Source organism: Aptenodytes forsteri, unplaced genomic scaffold (assembly GCF_000699145.1).
Source record: "Aptenodytes forsteri isolate BGI_AS27 unplaced genomic scaffold, ASM69914v1 Scaffold105, whole genome shotgun sequence".
Lineage (NCBI taxonomy): Eukaryota > Metazoa > Chordata > Aves > Sphenisciformes > Spheniscidae > Aptenodytes > Aptenodytes forsteri.
The window spans coordinates 976252-998539 of NW_008796112.1; the positions used below are offsets into that span (position 1 = coordinate 976252).

General features: G+C 39.9%; 1 protein-coding gene across 1 annotated transcript; it reads left to right on the plus strand.

The window, feature by feature from the left end:
- The first annotated feature begins 3467 nt into the window (after nucleotides 1–3467).
- SLC6A1 (solute carrier family 6 member 1) lies at nucleotides 3468–21772 on the plus strand. Its single transcript, XM_009287051.1, has 14 exons — nucleotides 3468–3823; nucleotides 4537–4668; nucleotides 6106–6206; nucleotides 7754–7863; nucleotides 7983–8115; nucleotides 9512–9646; nucleotides 9764–9867; nucleotides 10183–10307; nucleotides 12610–12722; nucleotides 15071–15202; nucleotides 15761–15863; nucleotides 17157–17257; nucleotides 19398–19565; nucleotides 21668–21772. The coding sequence occupies exons 1-14, from the start codon at nucleotides 3589–3591 to the stop codon at nucleotides 21770–21772; spliced, it is 1797 nt and encodes a 598-aa protein (XP_009285326.1). The 5' UTR covers nucleotides 3468–3588.
- Nucleotides 21773–22288: the final 516 nt, after the last annotated feature.

A 22288-nucleotide genomic window follows, 5' to 3' on the forward strand; every position in this document is an offset into this window, starting at 1 on the left:
GGCATGAAGGAACTGGGGGAGCAAAGACCGACTTATTTAAAAGATCTCTCCATCTTCTTCCCACAAAGCATAACATTGCATAGCAAGTGTCGTACGTGCTCTGCTGGCTGACAGCTACAATTTGTATTTCATTTTGCCCAAGCCAACCCACAGAGCTTACATAAATGTCTTTCTGTCCCATTCCATGTCAGACCAATTTTAAATTTAAATCCCAGTGCTGTGGGATATCGCCTAATCAGATTAGAGAGCATGTACCAAGTATCTTTACTGCTGTATCTCCAGTTCTTCTAGATTGTTGTACGTAAGTCATAGTTTTTGAAGTACTACTGTATATGAAGAGTGTGGATTGGAGGTTAAGGGCTACCTCTATTGCTGTAATTTATTATTATTATTTCTTAGGCTTGGGGAAAATTATTTTTCATAGCATGGAAAAACCCCTACTTTCAAGCCTATGGAATGAAAGCATTTTTTCATTGTCTGATGCTGAGTTGCTGTATCACCATATATGCACAAATGTCTGTGCACTGACACCACTGACAGTAAAATCTCCAGCATGGTCTCCAAATAGAATAACGGCATCAGCAGCAGTAGGGCAGGACAGATGCAAACTGGTCAGTCCCCACCTCCATCCTCTCAAAACAAGCCTCTGCTGAGTCTTTGGGCTCTCGGGCACTGCCCGAGGTTGCTGAATACTTGTAGTGTGTGCAATGGGATGTACGCCAAAGGTTGTGCTGTACAAGAAAGTTAAGCACATCTCCGCGTGTGATTGTTTGAACTACGGCTTTCAATCTCTTTTAATATTAAAAGTACCAGGCTGCCTGCCAAACCCCTCTCACCCTCGACATAGACGTGTGCACACTTGCCGGCGTGTCTTGTGAAGTTTCAGCCTTACATTCAGCATTACAGTAGTATCGAAACAGGTCTGGGCACCTTCCTCCAGGAGGACTCACAAAATCCCAGGTTCTCTGCTTTATTCATGAAGATTTTCTAACTAACCCTCCGGTTTGTCTTTTCCATGGACTCTTACACTGAACTAAATTACTCGCGTTATTCAATAGAGGCTTTAATGCATACCCAGAAGTCTCCAGAGTCTGATCGGGCTGGAAGAGCAAGGGCAGGCTCTATGCCCAGCACTCACCTGCAGAGCCTGTTTGTAGGTATGTGGGGGTGAATCCACGTTCCTATTGGCTTGGTTGTTCGGTTCTGAGATTCAGCACAGATCCTTTCCTGGAGTGCCAGCTGTGAGGATGAGCTTCTCCCTCACTATGAGCCAAACGAGATATACATACATATATATCTTTCTATGTAGCGTTGGTTTATTTGGGGGGTTTTATGTTGTTTTGGGTTTCTTTTTCCACCCATCCTCAACACACTCAGCCTCTTCCAGTACTTGGACGCTCCTGCCGATGATAAAGCACCGGCCAAATGTAAATTACAACAACAACAACAAAATCTAATCTAGTACAGGACCTGTTTGTAAAAGTACTAGAAAACCCTGATGATCCTTAACGTCGTACAGCCTGTGTTGGCTAAAAAGAAACACTTTCAGTTCTGTATCTTCATCAGTAGGTGGTGCTGGCAAACTGCACGTTTGTTAGTGCACTCTTGGAGCTGTCTGCACCATAAATTCACAAACGTCTAGGTGGGGAGGTCAAAGTTTCAATGTGATCTCGATCCAGCCTCAGAACAGGAGCCCCATTTTGCCGACAGGGTGACCTGTATTTCCTTGTGCATAAGGAAATGCATTACCTGAACTGCTCAAACTTCTGACTACAGCCAGAAATGATGTTTATTGGTACACAAAATTGGACAGGCTTGCATTGAAATATGGAAAATTAAGTCCACAGTTTTATGAAGGGGAGATATCTCTACACAGAAGGACTTGTGAGGACGTGAAGGTACATAGATGGCGTTTCCCTCTTTGAGTCCCATCTTGAAGTGGAACAGAGAGGAAGGTTACAAGCATGATCCTTGTTCCTCTCCTCACCCCAGCATACTTACAGCTGATTCTTCTTCAGCTTCCAACTGAAAACTGGTGGGTTTTTTAAATTGTTGGATGTGGCCATGTAATAAGCGTTATAGTCAGGCAGTGATCTGAAATGAAAAGCTGAAGAAAAGCACTGTTTATAGCAGAGTCTTTACATGTGTGTTTATGTTTCTTTTGACATAATTTACAATTAGAAGTGAATGGCTAGTAATCTCAATCTTTTTTACACAAATCTGTAAATACAGTTATTGCTGATCTTTGCATGACCTCATGGCCAATGTGCCAACATTGCCATAAGGTGTGTCTTCACACTGGCAAGTGTTTCATTTGCTGCAGTCTCTGGTTTGGGGGCTGGTGGCTGGCGTATGGTAAAAGAAGTTAGTAAGAGGAACTAGACAATAAATCGATCATGAATGGGCATACAGTAGACATACAGTAGACACTAGCTGACTGTGTTTTTTCCAGTTGAAGTGGAGCTGTGGAAGTTTGCAGGAGTTACATGCACTTCAGACTTGCCTGAAATATCCCAGGTCACTTCTCATAATGTATGTAGATTTTGAAAATTTATATAGTACCAGTAATGAGTTTTGAAAAGGTGCAAGAATGCAACCCACGGTAGGAAACAGAAACTGAGGAGTGATTATTCAGCCTGTTGCCTTACAGTGCTTATAATTTAAGCTTAGTGAAACATTTGTCTTATATTAACAGCTAATTATAACCTCATGTAAAACTTAACATCATTACCCAGGATTAAGTCCTGTTGCTTGATCTGGTTTATTGTTTAATTCCTTTGGGAGTGTTTTAGAGAAAGGTGGTTTAGATAAGTGCACGCTGTTCATAACTTTTTAAATTCACTATTAAAGGTGGCAAGTGCTATTTCTTGATAGCCACAACTTCTTGTAAAGAAAGGAACTTTACAATCATGGGAATTCCCTTTTAGTTTTTGAAATGCAGAACCATTAAATGGAATAGTTTCATTGCCCAAGTTCTGGGCTGTTACATGTATTATTTACTGGGCTGTTAAATAGAGATCTCATTACTGATTCATCTTTTGGAGAGAGAGAGAGAGAGATATGAAAAATCTGGGCTGCACGCTATGTACAATACAGTGCTGCATTTTAGAATTATTTTGTTTCTGTAGACTCGTAAGAGATCTATCGGGGGAAAAAATGAGTAAACTGTGGCTTGGAGATTGTTTTGGGGGACTATGTTAGTTCTGCTCTGCTTCCTACTGAGTCACGAAGAAAAAAATCCAACGGGCAGAGCCAAGCTCTTCGATGAGACACCCTCATTGCGAAGCTCTTTTGGCGGCGAGGTCTCTGGTGACTGTACGTTTTTAAGTTGCCTAAAGTACTGCTGAAGCAAATCTGGATCCTGTGATCCTGTGTTTTACAGATCGATCCAGAAGCTGGCACAGGACTGCCGACTAGCTCGCGAACCGTCCTGGCACCCGGGGGGCCGGGGGGTCGTTGTGCTTTGCCCGCCGAAGCCGTGACTGCCCGGTGGGGTAACCGCGAGCCGCAAAGCTGCTGTCCACGTGGACTGGTGCTGAAATCTCGCGTCCGGCTGCCGCCAGAGCCTCCCCGGCGAAACCCCGAGACATGGCAACGAACGGGACAAAGGTGGCAGATGGACAGATCTCCACGGAAGTTGATGCTTCAATCACCAATGACAAGCCTAAAACCTTGGTTGTAAAAGTGCAGAAGAAGAAGACGGATCTTCCAGACCGAGATACTTGGAAAGGAAAATTTGACTTTCTTATGTCCTGTGTAGGTTATGCCATTGGCTTAGGGAATGTGTGGCGATTTCCATACCTTTGTGGCAAGAATGGTGGAGGTACGTTTGCTGTTTCATTCTTATGACCTCTGACATATTTGTATATTAGAATTCACCATAAAAATTATCGGTAAAACAGAACTTGGTTTTAATAGCTTTTTCATCTGTATAGGTGGTTTTTTAGTTTGGGGTTTTTTTTTGCTTTACACTTGTCCAGGAGGGTTGGAGCCATTTTGGAGTGTGGTGCTCTGCTTTGAGGTCTGCTCTGGGGTTTATTCTAACTTCTAGTTGGCAGGTGCTTTTAAAAGTCCATAAGGCATTAGAGCAGAACTAAAGCACGTTGCCCTCCAACCCTTCAGAGCCCTCTCCTTTGGACTGAGTTTTTGAGAGGATTGCATACGGCTTGTAATACTGACTCTGAGCTTACCGTGAAAGGGTAACTTCAGCTGGAAAGCAGCCAGTTCTGGTTAAAGCCTTTATGCTGTCTGCATGCTCCTGTGATAGATGACGGCAACAAATACACAGTCTTTTGGATTTTAGCTTTTTACTTAAACAGAAAATATTTAAATGATGAGGAGATATATTTTTTCCCCTTATTTTCACCTCTTGAGATACTGGTTCAGAAGTGTACATGTGCTTTCCACTAACTTTTTTGAAAAGTTACACTTAAGAGGAAGAAAAATGTGGGTTTCTTTTCATATAGGGATAGAAACAGTGGAAATTCAGTTGTGCTTTTCCCCGCTGTAACAGACTTTTTCTTATTTCTTTTTTAGGTGCATTCCTGATTCCCTATTTCCTTACTTTAATTTTTGCTGGAGTGCCACTGTTTCTTTTGGAGTGTTCCCTTGGTCAGTATACATCTATAGGAGGCCTCGGAGTGTGGAAGCTTGCCCCAATGTTCAAAGGTACAGTATGAATTTGGATTATTTTCCATTTGTTTCCAAGTTGCAGAAGTTGCACAAAGTGACAGGGCAAGGATGTTTCTTTATGCTTTCATATTTTTACTTAAACCCTAATTTTCTGAGGTGTAACTGACAATGTTGAAACACGCTAGGGTGTTATTTATTCCCCATTAAATATAGCAAGAGTTAGGCATTAGAATCTCAACAAACTTATTTTTGAACTTCAAAAACTTTTATTTTTTGTTAGGAACATATAAAGACTGTTCAAAATAGCATATTAAATCTACCAATAGTTGTCTGAGCAGGTATGGAACTCTGTTCACAGCAATTTGGTAAACAGTGTTTCTGTTTGAAGTCACAGAGGTTTGTATCTCCTGTTGTTCTGTACTGAAATTCAAAAGCCAGACACTTCCAAGATGACAATTTCATGCTGAATTGCTTAAGACAAGCTCACACCATACTTAGATTTTTAGCTAGTTTGAGGTTTCTCATTGCTAGAACCTCAAGGTTTTAATCTAGATTCTGCATAGACCTACAAACCTCACAAACTGTGCTTTTCACCCTCTAATCCCAAATCCTTTGACACTTAAGAGCTCCTGAGCTGACTTCTGGACCAGTAGAGGAGCAACTCAACACACCGAGTTACAAATTACTTCACACAGTAGGACTGACAATTGGCATAGGGTGAGCTAAATGTTTGTTTAGAGTGGATTTTGTTCTAAGTAATTCTGTATTGGGAAAACCCAGAGAGACAAAAATGTTTCTCCCAGATAAGTATTTTAACTTCGCTCAAGTTACTGCTGTTGGTAGGGGGCACAATGCAAAGTATAGACCTTGCTTTGCATTATACTGATTATTTTGAGCATTTCCTCCTGTTGAGTGTCACGTGGCAACTGTCACCAGCCTGAATATTTTAAAATACCCCTGAAGTCTCTATGTGCAGTGGAAGATAAGGCATTCTCATTGTGGAACCCCTGACGTTTCTTTAGTCTGAGATGACATAATAGCGTTATGCTAAGCACCAAGCACTTTGATCAGTGTACTAAATGGCTAGCCAGTCTTGTAGCTCGTACTCAATTTGCGTGCACCTGCCAGAAGTTTCTGTGGGACTGCTCTTTCAGAGAATGAGCTGATTTAGCTCTTTTCCCTAGAAGTAAAAAATGCCTGTAAAATCTCAGCAGCAGCACGTGTGACTGCTTACTGCAACACACAGAGAACTGGACACTAAGATTAAATTTATGGATGACTGAATTATCACCCAAATTAATGACCTTTTTATAATGGTACTTCTAAAATTTTAACTCGGCTTCTACAAACTTTGGTAAATGGTACCTGCTCTCCATGTTGTATTTGTCCTTCTGAACTGCAGCTCTTCAACTGACACTTGTACAGACATTACTAAAAGTTACCTTCTTTTGTATCTTTTTGTTTTCTTTACAGGTGTGGGACTAGCTGCTGCAGTCCTTTCCTTTTGGCTAAATATTTACTACATTGTGATTATTTCATGGGCCATATACTACCTGTATAATTCCTTTACCACTGTAAGTGTGTGTGTTGGAGGCGGGGTTGGAATCGTTTGTTGAATGTAAAGCAAAGTGATATATAGATGGCTGGTTAATCTGTCTCACTGTAAAAGTGTGAGGTTAACACAAAATGCATAGAAATCAGTAGGATAAGCCATTTCTTACTAAAGGAAAACTATTTTGTAAAAACCCTTTTTTAAATTTTTGTTTTCTCCACAAGAAATGTAGAACAGAAAACTGTGAGGAAAATATACCGTTCCAAGAATGTCAGTGGAGAAACATAATAATAGGTTGTTTTGGAGCCACAGGCTTCTCTTTCTTACCGATTTGTTTAAATTTCCTCATCTTACTCTTCATAGCCACAGCTCTTTCATCTGTACCCTTTTAGTTTCACCTATTACCTGTTTTAATTGCTTGCTCTTTAATTGCAAGCATGCCTGCTTGCTTCTCTGCTTACCTGCCAGGCAGGTGCAAGTCATGCTCAGGCTTTGGACTCCTTGTCCTGGCAATGCTAACGAGAGTACTAGCACCCCTTTGCCGTTGCCTGCAGGCCAGTCATTCCCCTGAGAAAAATTCTAGTGTATAACTGATTTTTTTTTTCTTCAATAGCAGCCACACAAATGTTAGTTCTTTGGGAAATAGTATCATTGCAATGTGTTTTAATAGTGGAGGGGTTTATTAAATAACAACCCATGGAATTAAAGAATTAAAGAATATTCCATGGAATGGAAGGTCTGTGGTTTGATTAGCTCTGAACTTCCATTCATTGTTGTTATTTTCGCTGTGTTTTCTTTCCTTTTAACTTTATTTTTAGCTGCCTTGTTTTTTCCCCTCGAGGATGATTCATCAGCTGAGTAGGTCTTGACTGATTTGTGGGTTTTGGCCATCTGAGGAAGCATTCTTACATAAGTCTCAATAATTAATGCATTATTGTTCAGTTGTTGTCTCTTCTACAAATTTTGTTCATGCTTGCTTGTTCTCAGCTTTAAAGAATTGTCCCTTGACCAAATTTGCATTAATTACTGTCTGGGAGTGACACGATCATTTCTTTTTTTATTATCCTCAGATTTGTTACTGATGTGAAAGGTCAGTCATAGTCTGGAAGTGGTGCACTGGCCCATATTAGATGAATATTGACTTCTCATTCCCTTGAAGCCTCTTATCTTTGTATTTAAAACATGCAGTACCCTGACACAACATTTTCTGTGCGAGGATTTTCCAAGATTGGCCATCAGAAGAATATCTAAGTTGTATCTAAATGAGATTCATTCTAATGGATATCATGTGGAAACAGGTTCTGCTTCTCAGAACTTCTGAAAGATAAATTAATGCAATGGACACATGTAGAAAATGCGTATCTGTAAAATGGAAATCTCTGATCCATAACCATCATATCTTTATTATGCGGCAGATACGCACCCCAGGGAGATGAGTGCACTGCAGAACTCGAAGTATATTAGTTCTCCACTCAACTGTCATTTCTAGTAAAGAGAGAGATACCTGAGGTAATGCTACGTAAGAAATGTTTGACTGTTTAGGTTTTTCTCTCTCTCTTTCTTAAATAGACTCTTCCTTGGAAACACTGTGAGAACCCATGGAACACTGACCGCTGCTTCTCCAATTATACCTTAGCAAACACCACCAACATGACAAGTGCCGTGGTCGAATTCTGGGAGTAAGCTGATAATTTTTCTCTATATCATTCCTGTGCATATGCAAGGATCAGCCTGTAATCATTCATATACTATCTTCTGAATTAGTTGTCAAATACACCATTCTGTTGGCTTATTCTAGACGCAACATGCACCAAATGACTGATGGATTGGAAAAACCAGGGCAAATCCGATGGCCGCTAGCAATTACTCTAGCAATTGCCTGGATTCTGGTGTATTTTTGTATCTGGAAGGGGGTAGGCTGGACCGGAAAGGTAAGATTAAAAAGTACTGTAAATATGTTTCAATTAAAAATGCCCATTTTACTCAAATATTCTGAAAATTCTTGAGGTAAGAGGCACTGGGGATAGTTTTGCTGGAATAGCTCTGAAGTATTTCATTTCTATCTTTCTTGAATTGATACAGCACCGTGGTTTTGAAAGAGCTGGCTCCTCTGTAGCTAGCTCTGACCACAGTCTTGGATGGTATGTTCACTTACAGACTTCTTGGCTTTGCCAGGTATAAAATTGCCTAAAAATATGTCTGCTTGTTTCTGGGATGAATATTCTAGCTAGTTTGGATAGCAATAGGGTGAGGATGCAGTGTTTTGGCTTCAGTGAGAAGCATGCATTTATTGCACAGCTCTTGCTGGACTTAGACACGTAAGTAAGCGTTGAATCTATATTGCATATAAGAGTTACTCCGTCCTTTCCTTATGCTAAATGAGAGCCATAGGTGGTTCTTACCACGGGCATGCTTGCATGCTGTGCTGCTTGGAGTCTGGCTGGTTTCTGAGTGCAAAATAGAATTTACTAATGAATTAAAGGAAAGTATATTATCGACAGACCTTTCTCCAGGAATGAAAGGCCAACAGCATCTGACATTTCCTCTCCCTTTCCCCAAAATGGCAGGAAGAAATCTTAAGGAAATGAAAAGCCACAGCTGTGGGGCCTGGTGGCAACTGAAGGCTTGGGTGATAAGACCTCAGGCCCGGTGTAGAGGACTAGGATTTTTTCACACTGAAAGAATGAATTGTTAACTTCTGACAAGATAGTTGTAACTGTGACCCACTTCAAGCTGCATGTTGAACATGGCCTAGTTGAGCTCAGACCAAACCATTTCATTTCTCCTGTCTGCAAAGAAGGTGGCAAAAAAGGGCTGACTCTTTCTTTGGAGTCTGACTTCATAGTGTCTTTTTTATAAGGCTTTTGAAAAGGCAAGAGAGTAGGATCCTGTAGGGCAATTATGACATAGGTGAGGGGAGAGTCTTAAAAATACAAAAGCAGCTGCCTGAGAGCAGGATGCTAATCTAACAGATGTTGTTCTACAAGCAGGATAGGAGTACGAGAACCTTGTGCTTTAGGGAGCTCCCCCTGCTGAATACAAAATAAGAAAAGCCTGAGCCCCTTGTGCAAAAATATCCCAGTCCACTAAATTCCACCTTCAGGAAGGTCAGCAACAGCCACCTGCCTTGTAGACATGGTGTTCAGGGAATTCGGCAGTAGGCACTCCCCTTTCCTCACCAAGGTTTTCCATTGATAAATGCTTCAATTTGAAAGTCAGCCTCAGTCGCTGCTACAGTACTTTTAGGGAGCAGATATTTTCTGAAGTGTTAACAAGCACAGATCATTCTTCCTTCCACACTTACGATGTCTTGTTTCTTCACATCAGGTGGTATATTTCTCTGCTACTTATCCCTATGTTATGCTGCTTATCTTGTTCTTCCGTGGTGTAACACTGCCTGGAGCAAAGGAAGGCATTTTATTCTATATAACTCCCAACTTCAGTAAGCTTTCAGACTCTGAGGTAAATATTCAATCCTTGTAAACAAAAGTTTCACTACTAACTGTTCACGTTTCAGACATATGACCTGCTCCTCAAGTGCAGAAACAGATTTTTAAAAAAATTATTTCCTGCAATCAGGTTTGGCTGGATGCTGCCACACAGATTTTCTTCTCCTATGGTTTGGGTCTTGGTTCACTGATTGCCCTTGGAAGTTACAACCCTTTCCACAATAATGTTTACAGGTAAGCAGATGACTGCCCATATTACAATGGCACTTTCCTCTCTCAGCTGGAGCTGGATTCTGTCTTTCTGTGTACTGTATCATTGACATAAGATGTAGTCTCGGATCGGAATATTAAATGTTATATCTAACTAGCAATGAGATGTATAACTGCATTACACTCATGGGAGAGACAGTATGACTTGTCCAGCGTGAAATGGAACCCAAACTGTGAAATCCTAAATCATTCAGTCTTTTCACAGGAAAAAAGGGTAATATACTGATGAACAGTAGCATTGCTTTACCTGCTGCTTAATGCACCTTACCTTTATTTCAGGGACTCCATCATAGTGTGCTGCATAAACTCATGCACAAGCATGTTTGCTGGCTTTGTCATCTTCTCCATTGTTGGATTCATGGCTAATGTCACAAAGAGGCCTATTGCAGATGTTGCAGCATCAGGTATCCAATAAATTTTTCTCCAAGTTGTTCAGTGGCATCAGTTATTTTTTTGTTTGTATGTCGTATCCAACTGCTTCATGTAATTGTTCAAAATCCCTCCCTCAAAACACTCCTCAGCCCCCTGTCATTTCAGTCGCCCTTACTGATCGCAAAAGGGAGAGGATTGTTTCAAGGCTCTCAAGGCAGCACCAGCAAAATCATTTCATGTCGAGCAGACTGTCTGCCCGCCTGCCTAGTGCTCTCAAACCTTTGGTGTGGAGAGTGGTCAGCCAGAGACTCATCTTGGGCTGATGCAATGAATACTAATGAATACAACTTACAGGGAATGCATTTACAAGAGGTGGCAGCACAGTTTGCTGCTTCAGTGCTTAGCTGTGACGTCAGATTATGAGCCTCTTCCTACCGAAATTCTTAAAAGCAAACTGAAAGGAGCACTGACGGTCATTATGTTTTTGGAGCCTATATTCTCAAATTCAATTAGGTTTTTAAATCCTTTCACTGTTTCTTGAGGTTAAGCCCTTTGAGGCAGATCCGTTTCTCACCTGTTCAGACCTACAGCTATCAGCCAATTTTATGGGACCCTTTATTACGAAAGTCATTTTACTTAGGGCAGTAAGGTGTCCATGGAAGGATTCTGCTATTCTTTGCAATTCCTTGTCTTTCTTCCAGATGAAAAACCTTAAAGTAGCAGAGCAGATGGTTGCCCTAACCCAGCTGGCGTACCAGATAATAATTTAGCAGTTCTGGCCACAGGGAGGGATCTGATAACTGAAAGCTTGGTTGGAAGTCGCTGGTGGACAAAATATGTCTTCTTATACTAGCAAACATTTCCCATTGATGAAATATTCCCTCAGTTAGAAAAGCAGAGAATTTAAGCCCTAAAAATAATCTTCCATAAACTACACATAAAAAGAAATTAGCAAAAAAATTATGATGGCATACACTGTTGTCAAAAAATGCTCTGGAAAGTCAGTGGTGTGTGAAATAAGCTGCTTTGATTTATGTATTTGGTACAGATGTAACTATATGAAGACTACACCTGCAAACAAAACAATATTTTTATATCATATTAAGCTCCTAAACACATTTTAAGGTACCTAAGATAACAGACTTTTCAAAGATGCACATAACCTCCTGTGGCCAGTAATTGCAAAGGATATTTGGAATTTTGACCTTTTAATTAAGGCTTCTATTTCTCCTAGCAAGCTCAGAAACTGATGCTTTATTTTAGCACCATGAGACATGCTGTTTTGCGATCTTTTATACAGCTTTGTAAAACAAACAATATTATTAAAAGCTGTAGCTGCATTTTGGTGGAATGTGTAACAGAGTAAAATTAAGAACATATTTATCTATAGTTTATTTTGCTTTTACTACGGCCATTTGGAAGGCATTCCAATCATTGCTGCTGCTGCTAGCAAATAATTGTTTCAAAATCTGCATTGCATTTACTTTGACAGTTCAAGAGTCTAATGCCAATCCTTGCTTCACTGTTTTGAAAGCTATTATGTCCAACCAATTGTCACAGGCAGACTTACTTTTAATGAAAACTGAAAAATCAGATACCCCCTTAGGTGAGGCACACTAATTTTATTTCTGTGATTATTTAGTTTGCTACAGGTTTCCCTCTTAACCTGACATCAGCTGGTTTCCAGCTATCCTATGACAACAAAAAGAGCTCCTTCTTTTTTAATAAGAATTTATATTCCCCTTCCACCACTATGCCCCCGTCAGCAGTTAGTAGGAACACAAATGAAAAGGTTTGCCTGCTTACAACTACATAGTTTATTAAAATGTGTATTTTAAGATAATTAATAGAATGGACTAGCCAATGGGAATAATGTAAATGCTGGAAAGTAAATCTTCTCCGTTTCTGAGCCGTCTTTGTTTCTCTTCTGAACTACTTGGTGGAAAGCAGAAGATTACAGCTATCAATAACTACTTGAGAGGGAGAGAAAGCTGATCAGTACCTGAAGATGTAATCCTAGCCAAGGATAACATTCCCTGTCTTTGCTATACAAAGCTGTCTCTCAGGAGCAGCTTCTGAACTGCATCTACTATTTTGCTTGGTTGGTTTGGGGGGTTTTTGGGTTTGTTTGTTTTGGTTGGTTCATTTTAAAAGCAAGATACATGCACTGACTTCTTGGTCAGTTGAACACTGATTAAGCTGAAATCCCTGGTCAGATACTGCATCCATGGCTGAGTCATTCGAATAAACCTAAAACCTATGCATCATCAGGACCAAATAATCACAACACCCAATCAATCACATTGACATTTTCTCTCCTGTTTCTCCTACCAGGCCCTGGACTGGCATTTCTAGCTTATCCAGAAGCAGTGACACAGTTACCAATTTCTCCTTTGTGGGCAATACTGTTCTTCTCCATGTTGCTTATGCTCGGAATTGACAGTCAGGTAAAACTGGTGTAAAAATTAGTAATGAAGACAAGTTTTCTGCAACTGTATGGTACGAGGTTGGCGCCTCTCTGTGCATTCTGCACTGCCAGCTGTTAGTGGTGCAGAATGGAATAATCAGATAAATAATAGGAGGTACTAAGGAGAGGAAAGACTAAGAGGTTCAAGGAGCCTGGGATAGTCAAAAACTGATACTAAGACACTTTCACTTTTTCATGAACTGTTGGAAGCATATACAAAGTGTGCAGAAAATTTATTCTGCAGACAAAAGGAACTTTCTTTGAAATCTTAACCATTCAATCACAATATTAAAAATACCTTTGCAATGTTCATCAATGTAGAATCATAGACTCATAGAATAGCTTGGGTTGGAAGGGGCCTCTAAAGGTTACCTAGTCCAACCCCCCTGCCGTGGGCAGGGACATCTTCCACTAGATCAGGTCGCTCAGAGCCCCGTCCAACCTGACCTTGGATGTTTCCAGGGATGGGGCATCCACCACCTCTCTGGGCAACCTGGGCCAGTGCCTCACCACCCTCAGCGCAAAACATTTCTTTTTTCTCAGTGTCAGAAGACACTGGGGTATGCTTTACAAGGTTTAGATGCCACAAATATTTCTGAAAGGTGACTTCAGAACTTACCAAATGGAGCAAAAAGATGCAGCGCACATTTCATTTTAAGCATATGAATGTCAGGAGCAAATTCAGGAGGCAGTAGGCTCATTACTGAGGACGTTCTGTGTCTTAGCGTGTTCTGAAATCACTTCCCAATGGTAAGGATCAAGATTTTATTGGTTCAGGCCTTAGCTAAGAGTTAGAGATGGTATCTGACAACTGGAAATTAATGGAAAGGCACAACTAGAGGTTTTGCAAATCCAAATAAGATACTCTCCAGTTACTGGCTAGGTTAAATAATTAAATAATGAAATAATTAAGTCATGCAATCATTAAAAAATGTTTATTGCAAAACAAACAAAAAAGCACACAGAACAGGAAAAAGCACTTTACATGCTAGAAAGGACTGTCCAACAAAAGCATTCATTAATCAGTAATAATTTTAATACAGATAGCAACTCTATTGTAAGCACTAATGTGCTGCCTTACTTTGCAAAGCATACTTTGAGGACTTTGTCAGGGAAGTCCCTTCTGCCTGCTGAAATGTTTGGTCATTTGTATGTGACCGATCATAGGCAGATGTGTTTACTCCCAATCAGTTGCAGTTGTCAAACCAGCACCTTACTGTCATTAGCACAGTCTTCATAGCACGTAAAGAAATATGAGAATTACTAGCTTAGTACTGTACTAGTCTTTCAGTAGAGAAAATCCATCATTTTCTATTAATCCAAGTTGACTTCAGCCTGTGAACCCAAATACAAAAAGACCAAGAGGGCATTTCATCCTGCAACATGAAAAGAAGCTGAAAATGTATGTTTTCTATTTCTTTGGTTTTCAGTAAGCTTCAGGCTTGACTTTAAAACCTATTGCTCAATCTGGGGGGGGAAACTACTGTGAAATTAATTGGGTCAAAAATATTCTTGAAAGAACTTGTCTCTAGGCAACTAACAGCTGAGGAAGGTAGTCTAATATTATTAAAAAGAATATATATCTACAGGCTGTCATGCTTTCTTCATTTTCTGTCTATCAGTGAAACATTTCATATGCTATAATTTGTAGGAACTATAACTGTTGGTTGAATTCTGATTGCACTGCTGGAAATCAATAAAAATTTACATACCTTCTGTTTTTCATCATTTCAGCCATCGTAATGACAACATTGATTTTGAATATAAACATAGAGTAAAAATCTGAAGTATGACCATGCTTTCCATTTGGAAGACCACATCCTCAGCAAAAATCTTACCATTGCATTGACTTTTCTGGGGGTACAAAAAGTATTTGATTTATAACATATGAGAATCAATCTTGTGTCTTTAAGCTTCACTCTGAAGCACCGATGTGATTACACTTTTTGTCTCTGTTGACTTTCATGTACGTGAGTAAATCACAGGAAGAAGTGTAAGTTTTTGAAGGGTCTAGGAGCCAAAGCCTTCAACTGTAGGTGTATTGTCTTCTATCACAAGAAAGAGCACTTTATCTTCATAAAGCACAGGCTATACTTCACAATCTGGAATTTTGAGTGTTTTTCTAGCTGGAAATCTTTTTGCACAAATCTGTTTAGACAGAAACGAGGATATTCAGAAGCACTGCTTCCACTGAAGTGGAATTTTCATTTATCATTTAATGGATGCAGCCTTAGGCCAGTAATGAGTAGTATTGAAAACTCCTCCCCTAAATGTAATCTTGCTGTTGTAGTGCATTGCATTGTATTTTATTTCTAACTTTACTTGCAGTTCTGCACTGTGGAAGGATTCATAACAGCTTTGGTGGATGAATTTCCGAAGTTACTGCGCAATCGAAGAGAAATCTTCATTGCTGTTGTATGCATTGTTTCCTATCTGATAGGGCTGTCCAATATTACTCAGGTATGTTCTGCAGAAGAATGTGATCTTATGTCTGACAGCATCTGTTTTATTTCCCCCTTCCCCTGCCCCAACCAGGAATCATTGCAAACCATTGAAGTGGCAGGGATCTATCATCGACACTATCTAAAGACTTCTGGCAGCAGACATTAACTTATAAGTGTAAAATGCCTGTAGTCCGTGGATGCAGTGAGGCCTACTTCATGGTTCAGGTGACAAGAAAATACACACCTCTACAATCTGTCTTACAGTCCAAGAAGTGGTAGCTAGGGGTGTTCTCCATTGCTTCCTGTGATCCACTAGATTGCAAACTATTTCAAGGAAATGATTGAATTATTGAACAAAGTAAATTGAAGTAAAGTGAAATCAAACCAGTTAACTGAATTCTAGCAGTAATCTAATTTTTGTCAGTATTGACCTCGACCGTTATAAGACTTTAACCTGTTAACTTTAATTAATTTACGCCTATTCGCCACTGTTAGTTTGTAGCTTGCATTTTAATCCATCTTGAAATTGGAGTCCTTACTATTTATTTTAACACTTCCTTCTTGTATGTTTTAGGGTGGTATCTATGTGTTTAAGCTTTTTGACTACTACTCTGCCAGTGGAATGAGTCTCTTGTTCCTTGTATTCTTTGAGTGCATCTCGATATCCTGGTGCTACGGTAAACGATATGTTTTTATTTTTTCCATGTTTTGCACATCATAAGGATACTTCATCTACTGATTCGTTCTTTTGTGTGTGCACATGCTGAGGGTGGAACTGAAATTGGCCTTGTTTTATATGCATATAATTCCACTGAGGACTCAAAGTTGGCTTGTGGAAGGTACTTCTGCCTCTTTAAAACACCCTATGTGTAAGCCTGGAAGTCATTAGATGCTCAGTGTTTCAGGAATACTAAATAGGTGACATCTCCCTCTTTTTTCCTGTCCTCCTTCCTTGGAAAGCCTGGATCTTCAGAGGTGTTAGGAACTGTTGTTCTCAACATAATGACTTAGGACTTCTGGACTTCATAATGTTTCATTTCCAGAAGTGACTCTGTCACTCTAGGATCTTGCAGTGAGAGCCAGGCTTCTTGGTCAGTTGTATCTTGCATAATTGCCCTAAAATATCCAGAAGTCTGGACTGACAAGCTCTGGGTATAAAGATTAATGAATATGTATCATATTCTTGCCAGAGTATTTGTGCATTTGACCTTAGTTCTGTGTTAGCTAGTCCAAGGACCTACTCTCATGATTACTAAGGCACTTCAGCTTACATTACAAAACTGATTCACAGCTAGATTAACTGGAGTCTTTCTGCTGTCTTTTAATGGGCTTAAGAGGATGGAACAGCATTTTATAGGGGAGGGATACTGCATATGAATCCAGCAAATGCGAATGGAAAAATACACCAGCTAAATAATGAAGAAATCAAATATGAAGTTATAAATAATATGATAGACATACCTTTTAGAAGATGATGGAGTGCTGGTAGGTAACAGCAGCAGCAGAAGGGCTACTCTGATTTCATATGCAGTTCTGCATGTATATGGTGTGCATATATCCACACAGAGTGACGCTGGTTAACATTAGGATGGATTTTTTTTTTTTAATTTAATTTGTAAAATATAATTCTAAATCTTTCGTTCTAATAAGACTTAGAGTTGAAATTAACCAAGGGCATTTATTGCATCTGACCTTCAGATGTACAGACTTACTCAGCCTTTGCATGGGAATAAGTTTGCTGGTCGCTAATTAATTAATTATGATGTGGAAGAATGAGAACAAATGATTCCTGGTGCTTCTGAGTTTCCACATTTCTTTCCTGTTCAGATAGGTGAAAAGTTATGTTGGGGTCTGTATAGAGCTTCCAAATATACCTCATCATTTATGACAGTGTCTCTCAAAACCACTGAGCTTTCAATTGCATCAATTATCTGATATGTTTCTATACTGTTTCTTGTTTCTGTATTTAGGTGTTAATAGATTTTATGACAACATCCAAGAGATGGTGGGATACAGACCCTGCATCTGGTGGAAACTCTGCTGGTCATTTTTCACTCCCATCATTGTGGCAGTAAGGAACAAACTTTTATTATATGATTCAAAGGATGTAAATGAGGTGGACTATATACTACAGCATTGCCATTTCCACCCCCACAGGTTCATATTAACTCTGACCTTATTCCTTTTTTAAGGATTTGAGCAATTCCATTGAAGGCAATAGGCAAAAACCAGTGTCATTAGAGGAAGCCTGTACCCTAAGAAAAGAGGCCTTGCACAATTTCAAGATTTGTATTAGTCCTCTGGAAATGGTAACTAGTCAAGAGTTTGACTTGGCAGAGATAGAAAACTGTAAGAAACAAATTTTGACCATTTCTTGTATTCTTAGATAAAGTTTAGCAATCTGCCTAAAGTTTAAATTTTCCATATACACAAAAATGCCCACATTTTGTAAACTGAATTCCTTCACAGGCACTATTCTGGTAACAGACTAGTATTATAAACTAATACTCTTCTCTCATGGGATTCTGTGGAATACATTACCCAGTTTATACTGCAGTGCTACTATTTTTTCTGGCAAACCTTGCAAGGGTTTCGTGCACTGGAAACCACAGTACAGTCTTTTCAATTCTAAACTTTATCCAGTTAAGCCCGTACAGTACATTTTGAAATAATAAGCAAAGCAATGTAAATTTACTGCACATAATGTAGGCAATCCAGATGCAATACAAAAAACTGTAATCAAGCAGACGCTATTACACATGACACAATACTTCTCGCTCACTGATATTTCTCTGATATTCCCATACAGGTAGCCCAAGGCCATAGAAAAGCAAAGACAGACCACTAAAGAGAGGAAATGTGTTTATATTGAGGGTTCCTTGATTCATCTCTACCCAGATGAAGGCAGCCTTCGTTTTTCTGAAAACAAGTGTTCAGGAAGGAATAAAAAATGCATTTTGTTTGTTTTAGTGGTATAGTAGGAAGATGACCAACATTGTATGTAAAACTTACCAGATTTCTCCTTTCTTGTAAAGTCTTCAGCAGAATTTGTTGTCCAGTGCAAGTCCACAGGTGGTGATGATGTGCTAATAAAATCTGCCACTCCACGTTCTCCTCTCTGGGAATATGTTCTGCACAAGGCCTGAACCTGGGATCAGAATGAGCTTCCTTTTTGCTGGTTCAGTTTAGCAGGTTTCCCTGATGCAGGCTGCTTTAGACATTTGAAACAGGCCAGGGTAGAAGTCTTCCTTGGGAACTTGAAGGAAAAAATACCATGTTTGCAGGTCACCTGTTTGAAAACAACACAAAAGCAACCCACAAGTGCTGCTGATCAATGGTGCAGTATACATGTGTATGCAGATATTATTCTCCAGGACCCCCATCTTTACCAGTAGCCCCCTTCCCTCTGATTTTGTGCAGGTTATCTGAGGACTCTACTAGTATCAGTGGATTCCCCGTACCAGCATACCTGGATAATCCGAGATGCAGGTTATGTATGTGAAAATATAGTGTTAACTTGAAACATTAAGATTAATTTTGGTAAGAGGCTTCTTGGGGAAACTATCTCCTCATCTCTTGTTATTGAACAACTCAAAGTGGTTTTTTAATTTCGTAAGATAAGTTCTGTTACAGAGACAAATCTGTAGCCACTTACTGAACTGCAGGTTCCATTCTTGACTGCCCTCATTTTCCATTATGCGTTTGTTCAGAGGATCTGAACAATATCAAAGCCTCTGGCCAAAGCACTCTTAGGTGGCAATATTAGAGAGGTCAGTGCAGAGCCAGGCTTTAAAGAACATTTCTTATTCAGAGCCTCTAGGAGCCTGTCGCTGACCAGTACAGTAGAGCTGTACTGATACTATTATTCCAATAAGAAATTTAGTGGAAACAAACAAACAGCTTCACAATTGCAGAATTTACAGTTCAGTTATTTACACATTCCCACACTAGAGATTAAGCTAGCAGGGAATCGGTCAGTGCAGTGGGCTGACATTTGCCTGTTTTCTGCAACCTCCATCTGGAAGACTGACCTGCAGGGCCCATCTACAAGCTAGTGCCTGGCGGCCATCACAAGGGACCAAAGGAACCCTTTTCTCCTTGCCTGGATGTGAAGGCAGGCTCATTGAGGTCCCAGTCAATCCAGAAAAACTCTTGAACACAGAACACACTGGAAATCTCATCCAAATCTTCTTTTCCGCTGTATTTTTCAGGGAGTATTTATCTTCAGTGCTGTCCAAATGACTCCTCTCACAATGGGAAGTTACGTTTTCCCAAAATGGGGCCAAGGGGTTGGCTGGTTCATGGCTTTGTCTTCCATGGTGCTGATACCAGGCTATATGGCATATATGTTTCTAACCCTGAAAGGCTCCTTAAAACAGGTAAGTCTCTCTTTTTCCCGACTGCATTATTTCATCTTGTGAGACCTGTGCACGCTGATAAAAGATAGAAAAAGATTTTCTACTCTATCTTTCCTGTGACCTCATGCTGGGCAGCTATTTTCTACTCTATCTTTCCTGTGACCTCACTTGCTTAGCCCAGTTATTTTGCATTGAGCTGAAGAACATAAAAACAAGTACCAAACAAACAAAAGACAAGACAGTGTCTGTACCATCTGTTGTTAAACATAGTTCACCACATTAAATGTGGTACTTATCTCTGGACTTCGACAGTTCCAGACACTTTGCATCCCAGCTCCTTACACCTAGAAAGCAAAGTAGCAAGTTTACAAAACATGTAAATTTGTCCTTATTAATGCAAGACATACTGTCATGTATCAAGGCAGGTGATGCTCTAAGGAATTGGAATCAAACTGTTAGGACTAAACCCACGTAACTCTTGGTTTCCATGAGTCTGCTCACAGTGACCCTATTTAGCATCTCCCTGCAATGTGATCAGATTTGAGCTCCTGTTTTGCGTTACGTGTTCTAAGTTACAACGGCTGCCTTGTTCTGCTGCAGCTGAGAGAAAGTACATGTAAAATCTTGGGAGCATATTTTATGATTACGCTGCACTTCCCTTTAGTCTTTATTTAAGGGATTTCTATGAACAGTTACTTCATGAAGAATGTGGAGGCCTTTTTCTCATTGCACTGTGCTCTTAGCCTCTCCCCGATTCCTTATTCCATTTGTTAAAAGGAGATGACACTCCCCATGTGAGAGAGGCGTTGTAGGGCTTAAATCCATTTTAAGGTCCTCGGAGAAATGCTGCTAAAGGAGTGTGAAATGTTAATAAGGTTATTGGCCAGTACACTGTTTAGTAATCACGTACAATTGCCATACTTATTTTCTTTTAATCTGGGTGCATCCTCAGTTTTCCCTCTCCAGCCAATAATCTCATTCGGTGCATAACAGACACTTCTTCAGCACAAGTATTGAAACACACATCTCTGTCCTCTATGATTGTGGGAACCAAAGATTGTCAAAATGAATTTGTCAGAATTTCTGGAATATTCTAGAATCAACCGACAGAGCCATCCTTGCAAAGGGACCGATGATCTTAAGCAGAACTGACGAGTAATGCCTCATGAATTGCTCAGATCTTGATCCAAATCTTTGTCTTCAGCACATTTTAAAAGACTCGGTGAGGCTTCAAAGAAGTCTACAAAAAAAATTTCTGTTTTTTTTTTTCCCCTGCTTGTTCTTAGCTCCTACATTTTGAATATCTTTCCCTTGGTCTTATGGAAACGTTTATGTGCAAATGGAGAATCGTTACTCTAAAATGTAGCTGCTTCTTGGGCAGAGCTGTATAAGACCACAGTAAATGTTCGTCATCTCAGCCTTGCTGTGGATTAAGGTCTCATTTTTGAAAGCATTGACAAATGATCATTAGATAACAGGAGGAGCCTACACCACTCACAGGCTTTGAGGATCAAAACTGGGCTCTCTTTCTCGACACGAATGTGAGCTAGGCAGATAGTTCTCCTTCATGAAAGGAGAACACAAAAGGACTAGGAAAGACAGAATAGAAATAAAACAATCTTAAATACAAGTCTACTTTACCTGTTGTATCCTTGGAGGTAGGAACTCCCAGAAGCTGCAGCCGATAATCTCTAGTCCCTTCCGCTCCCCGGGGAGGGTCACCATCACATCTGAGATCCAGGTTTGAGTCCCTGCTGCCCACTGCAGACTTGCAGCCTCTATGCTAGACCTGTGGGCTCGCAGCCGAGTCCCTCCTCCCCTGCCCCACGCTGCAGTCTCTCCTCATTTCTTTTCCCCAGGCATGCTCAGTTGTTAGTGCCTGGTGGCACCTACCATTTTGCATGTGGTCTTTCAACTCCTACTGTCATGTTCAGAACACAGCTAAAACTGGTTTTAGTGTACGCGATTTACTGCCTATTTGGTCCCTTGGGAGATAAACAGCATTTTTCATTTTAGCTCTAATGCCTAGACAGAAGTGTTTAGGATTGCCTTTAAAAAGAACAAAAAGTAAGCTTAGAAACAGTTTTTTGACTGCCTCACATTTATTGCTGTTCTTTAAACAGCGCATCCAAGTAATGATTCAGCCAAGTGAAGACATCACTCATCCTGAAAACGGGCCAGACCAGGCCCAACAGAGCAACTCTGCAAACAAAGAAGCCTACATCTAAACTTCTGTATTGTAAAAGTACCAATACTGCTTCAGAAAAACAAAAAATATGGTTGAATATGACCACAAATTTATGTCTGAGAATATAATTACCTACCTCTAGTGGCAAAAAAAAAAAAAAAAAGAAAAAAAGAAAAAAGGTCATCTCCACTATAAGGGAATCGCCATGGGTATGATCCAACCATTGCGCGAGCTCAGATGTTGACAGTGTTTTGTGTTCTCTGGCAATCCACAGACTGTTAATGTTTTTATCCTTTCACAATAATAGTTGCATATCCTGGAACTTGTAAATTGATGTGCCAAGACCTTTTTAATCTACCTTTTAGCACGACTATTTCAAGTTTTGTGCTGCTCATTTTTAGTAGTTTATCAGTATTTCTTACTGCTGAATCCCAAGACTGTTATTTCTGACTCTGCAGGAGTAAAATTAAGTTTGGAATTGTTTTGTACAAAAGAATGAAGTATTTTGTAAACAAGTGATTTCCAGTGAAAAAGTCTGCCTTTAAAATTTGTTCCA

Excerpts from the sequence above, each read along its gene's own strand:
- SLC6A1 (XM_009287051.1), top strand. The coding sequence starts at position 3,589 with ATGGCAACGAACGGGACAAAGGTGGCAGATGGACAGATCTCCACGGAA. Across the intron at positions 9,647-9,763 it reads GTAAGCTTTCAGACTCTGAG|GTTTGGCTGGATGCTGCCAC; the intron begins GTAAATATTCAA and ends TCCTGCAATCAG. Across the intron at positions 15,203-15,760 it reads GGCTGTCCAATATTACTCAG|GGTGGTATCTATGTGTTTAA; the intron begins GTATGTTCTGCA and ends TGTATGTTTTAG.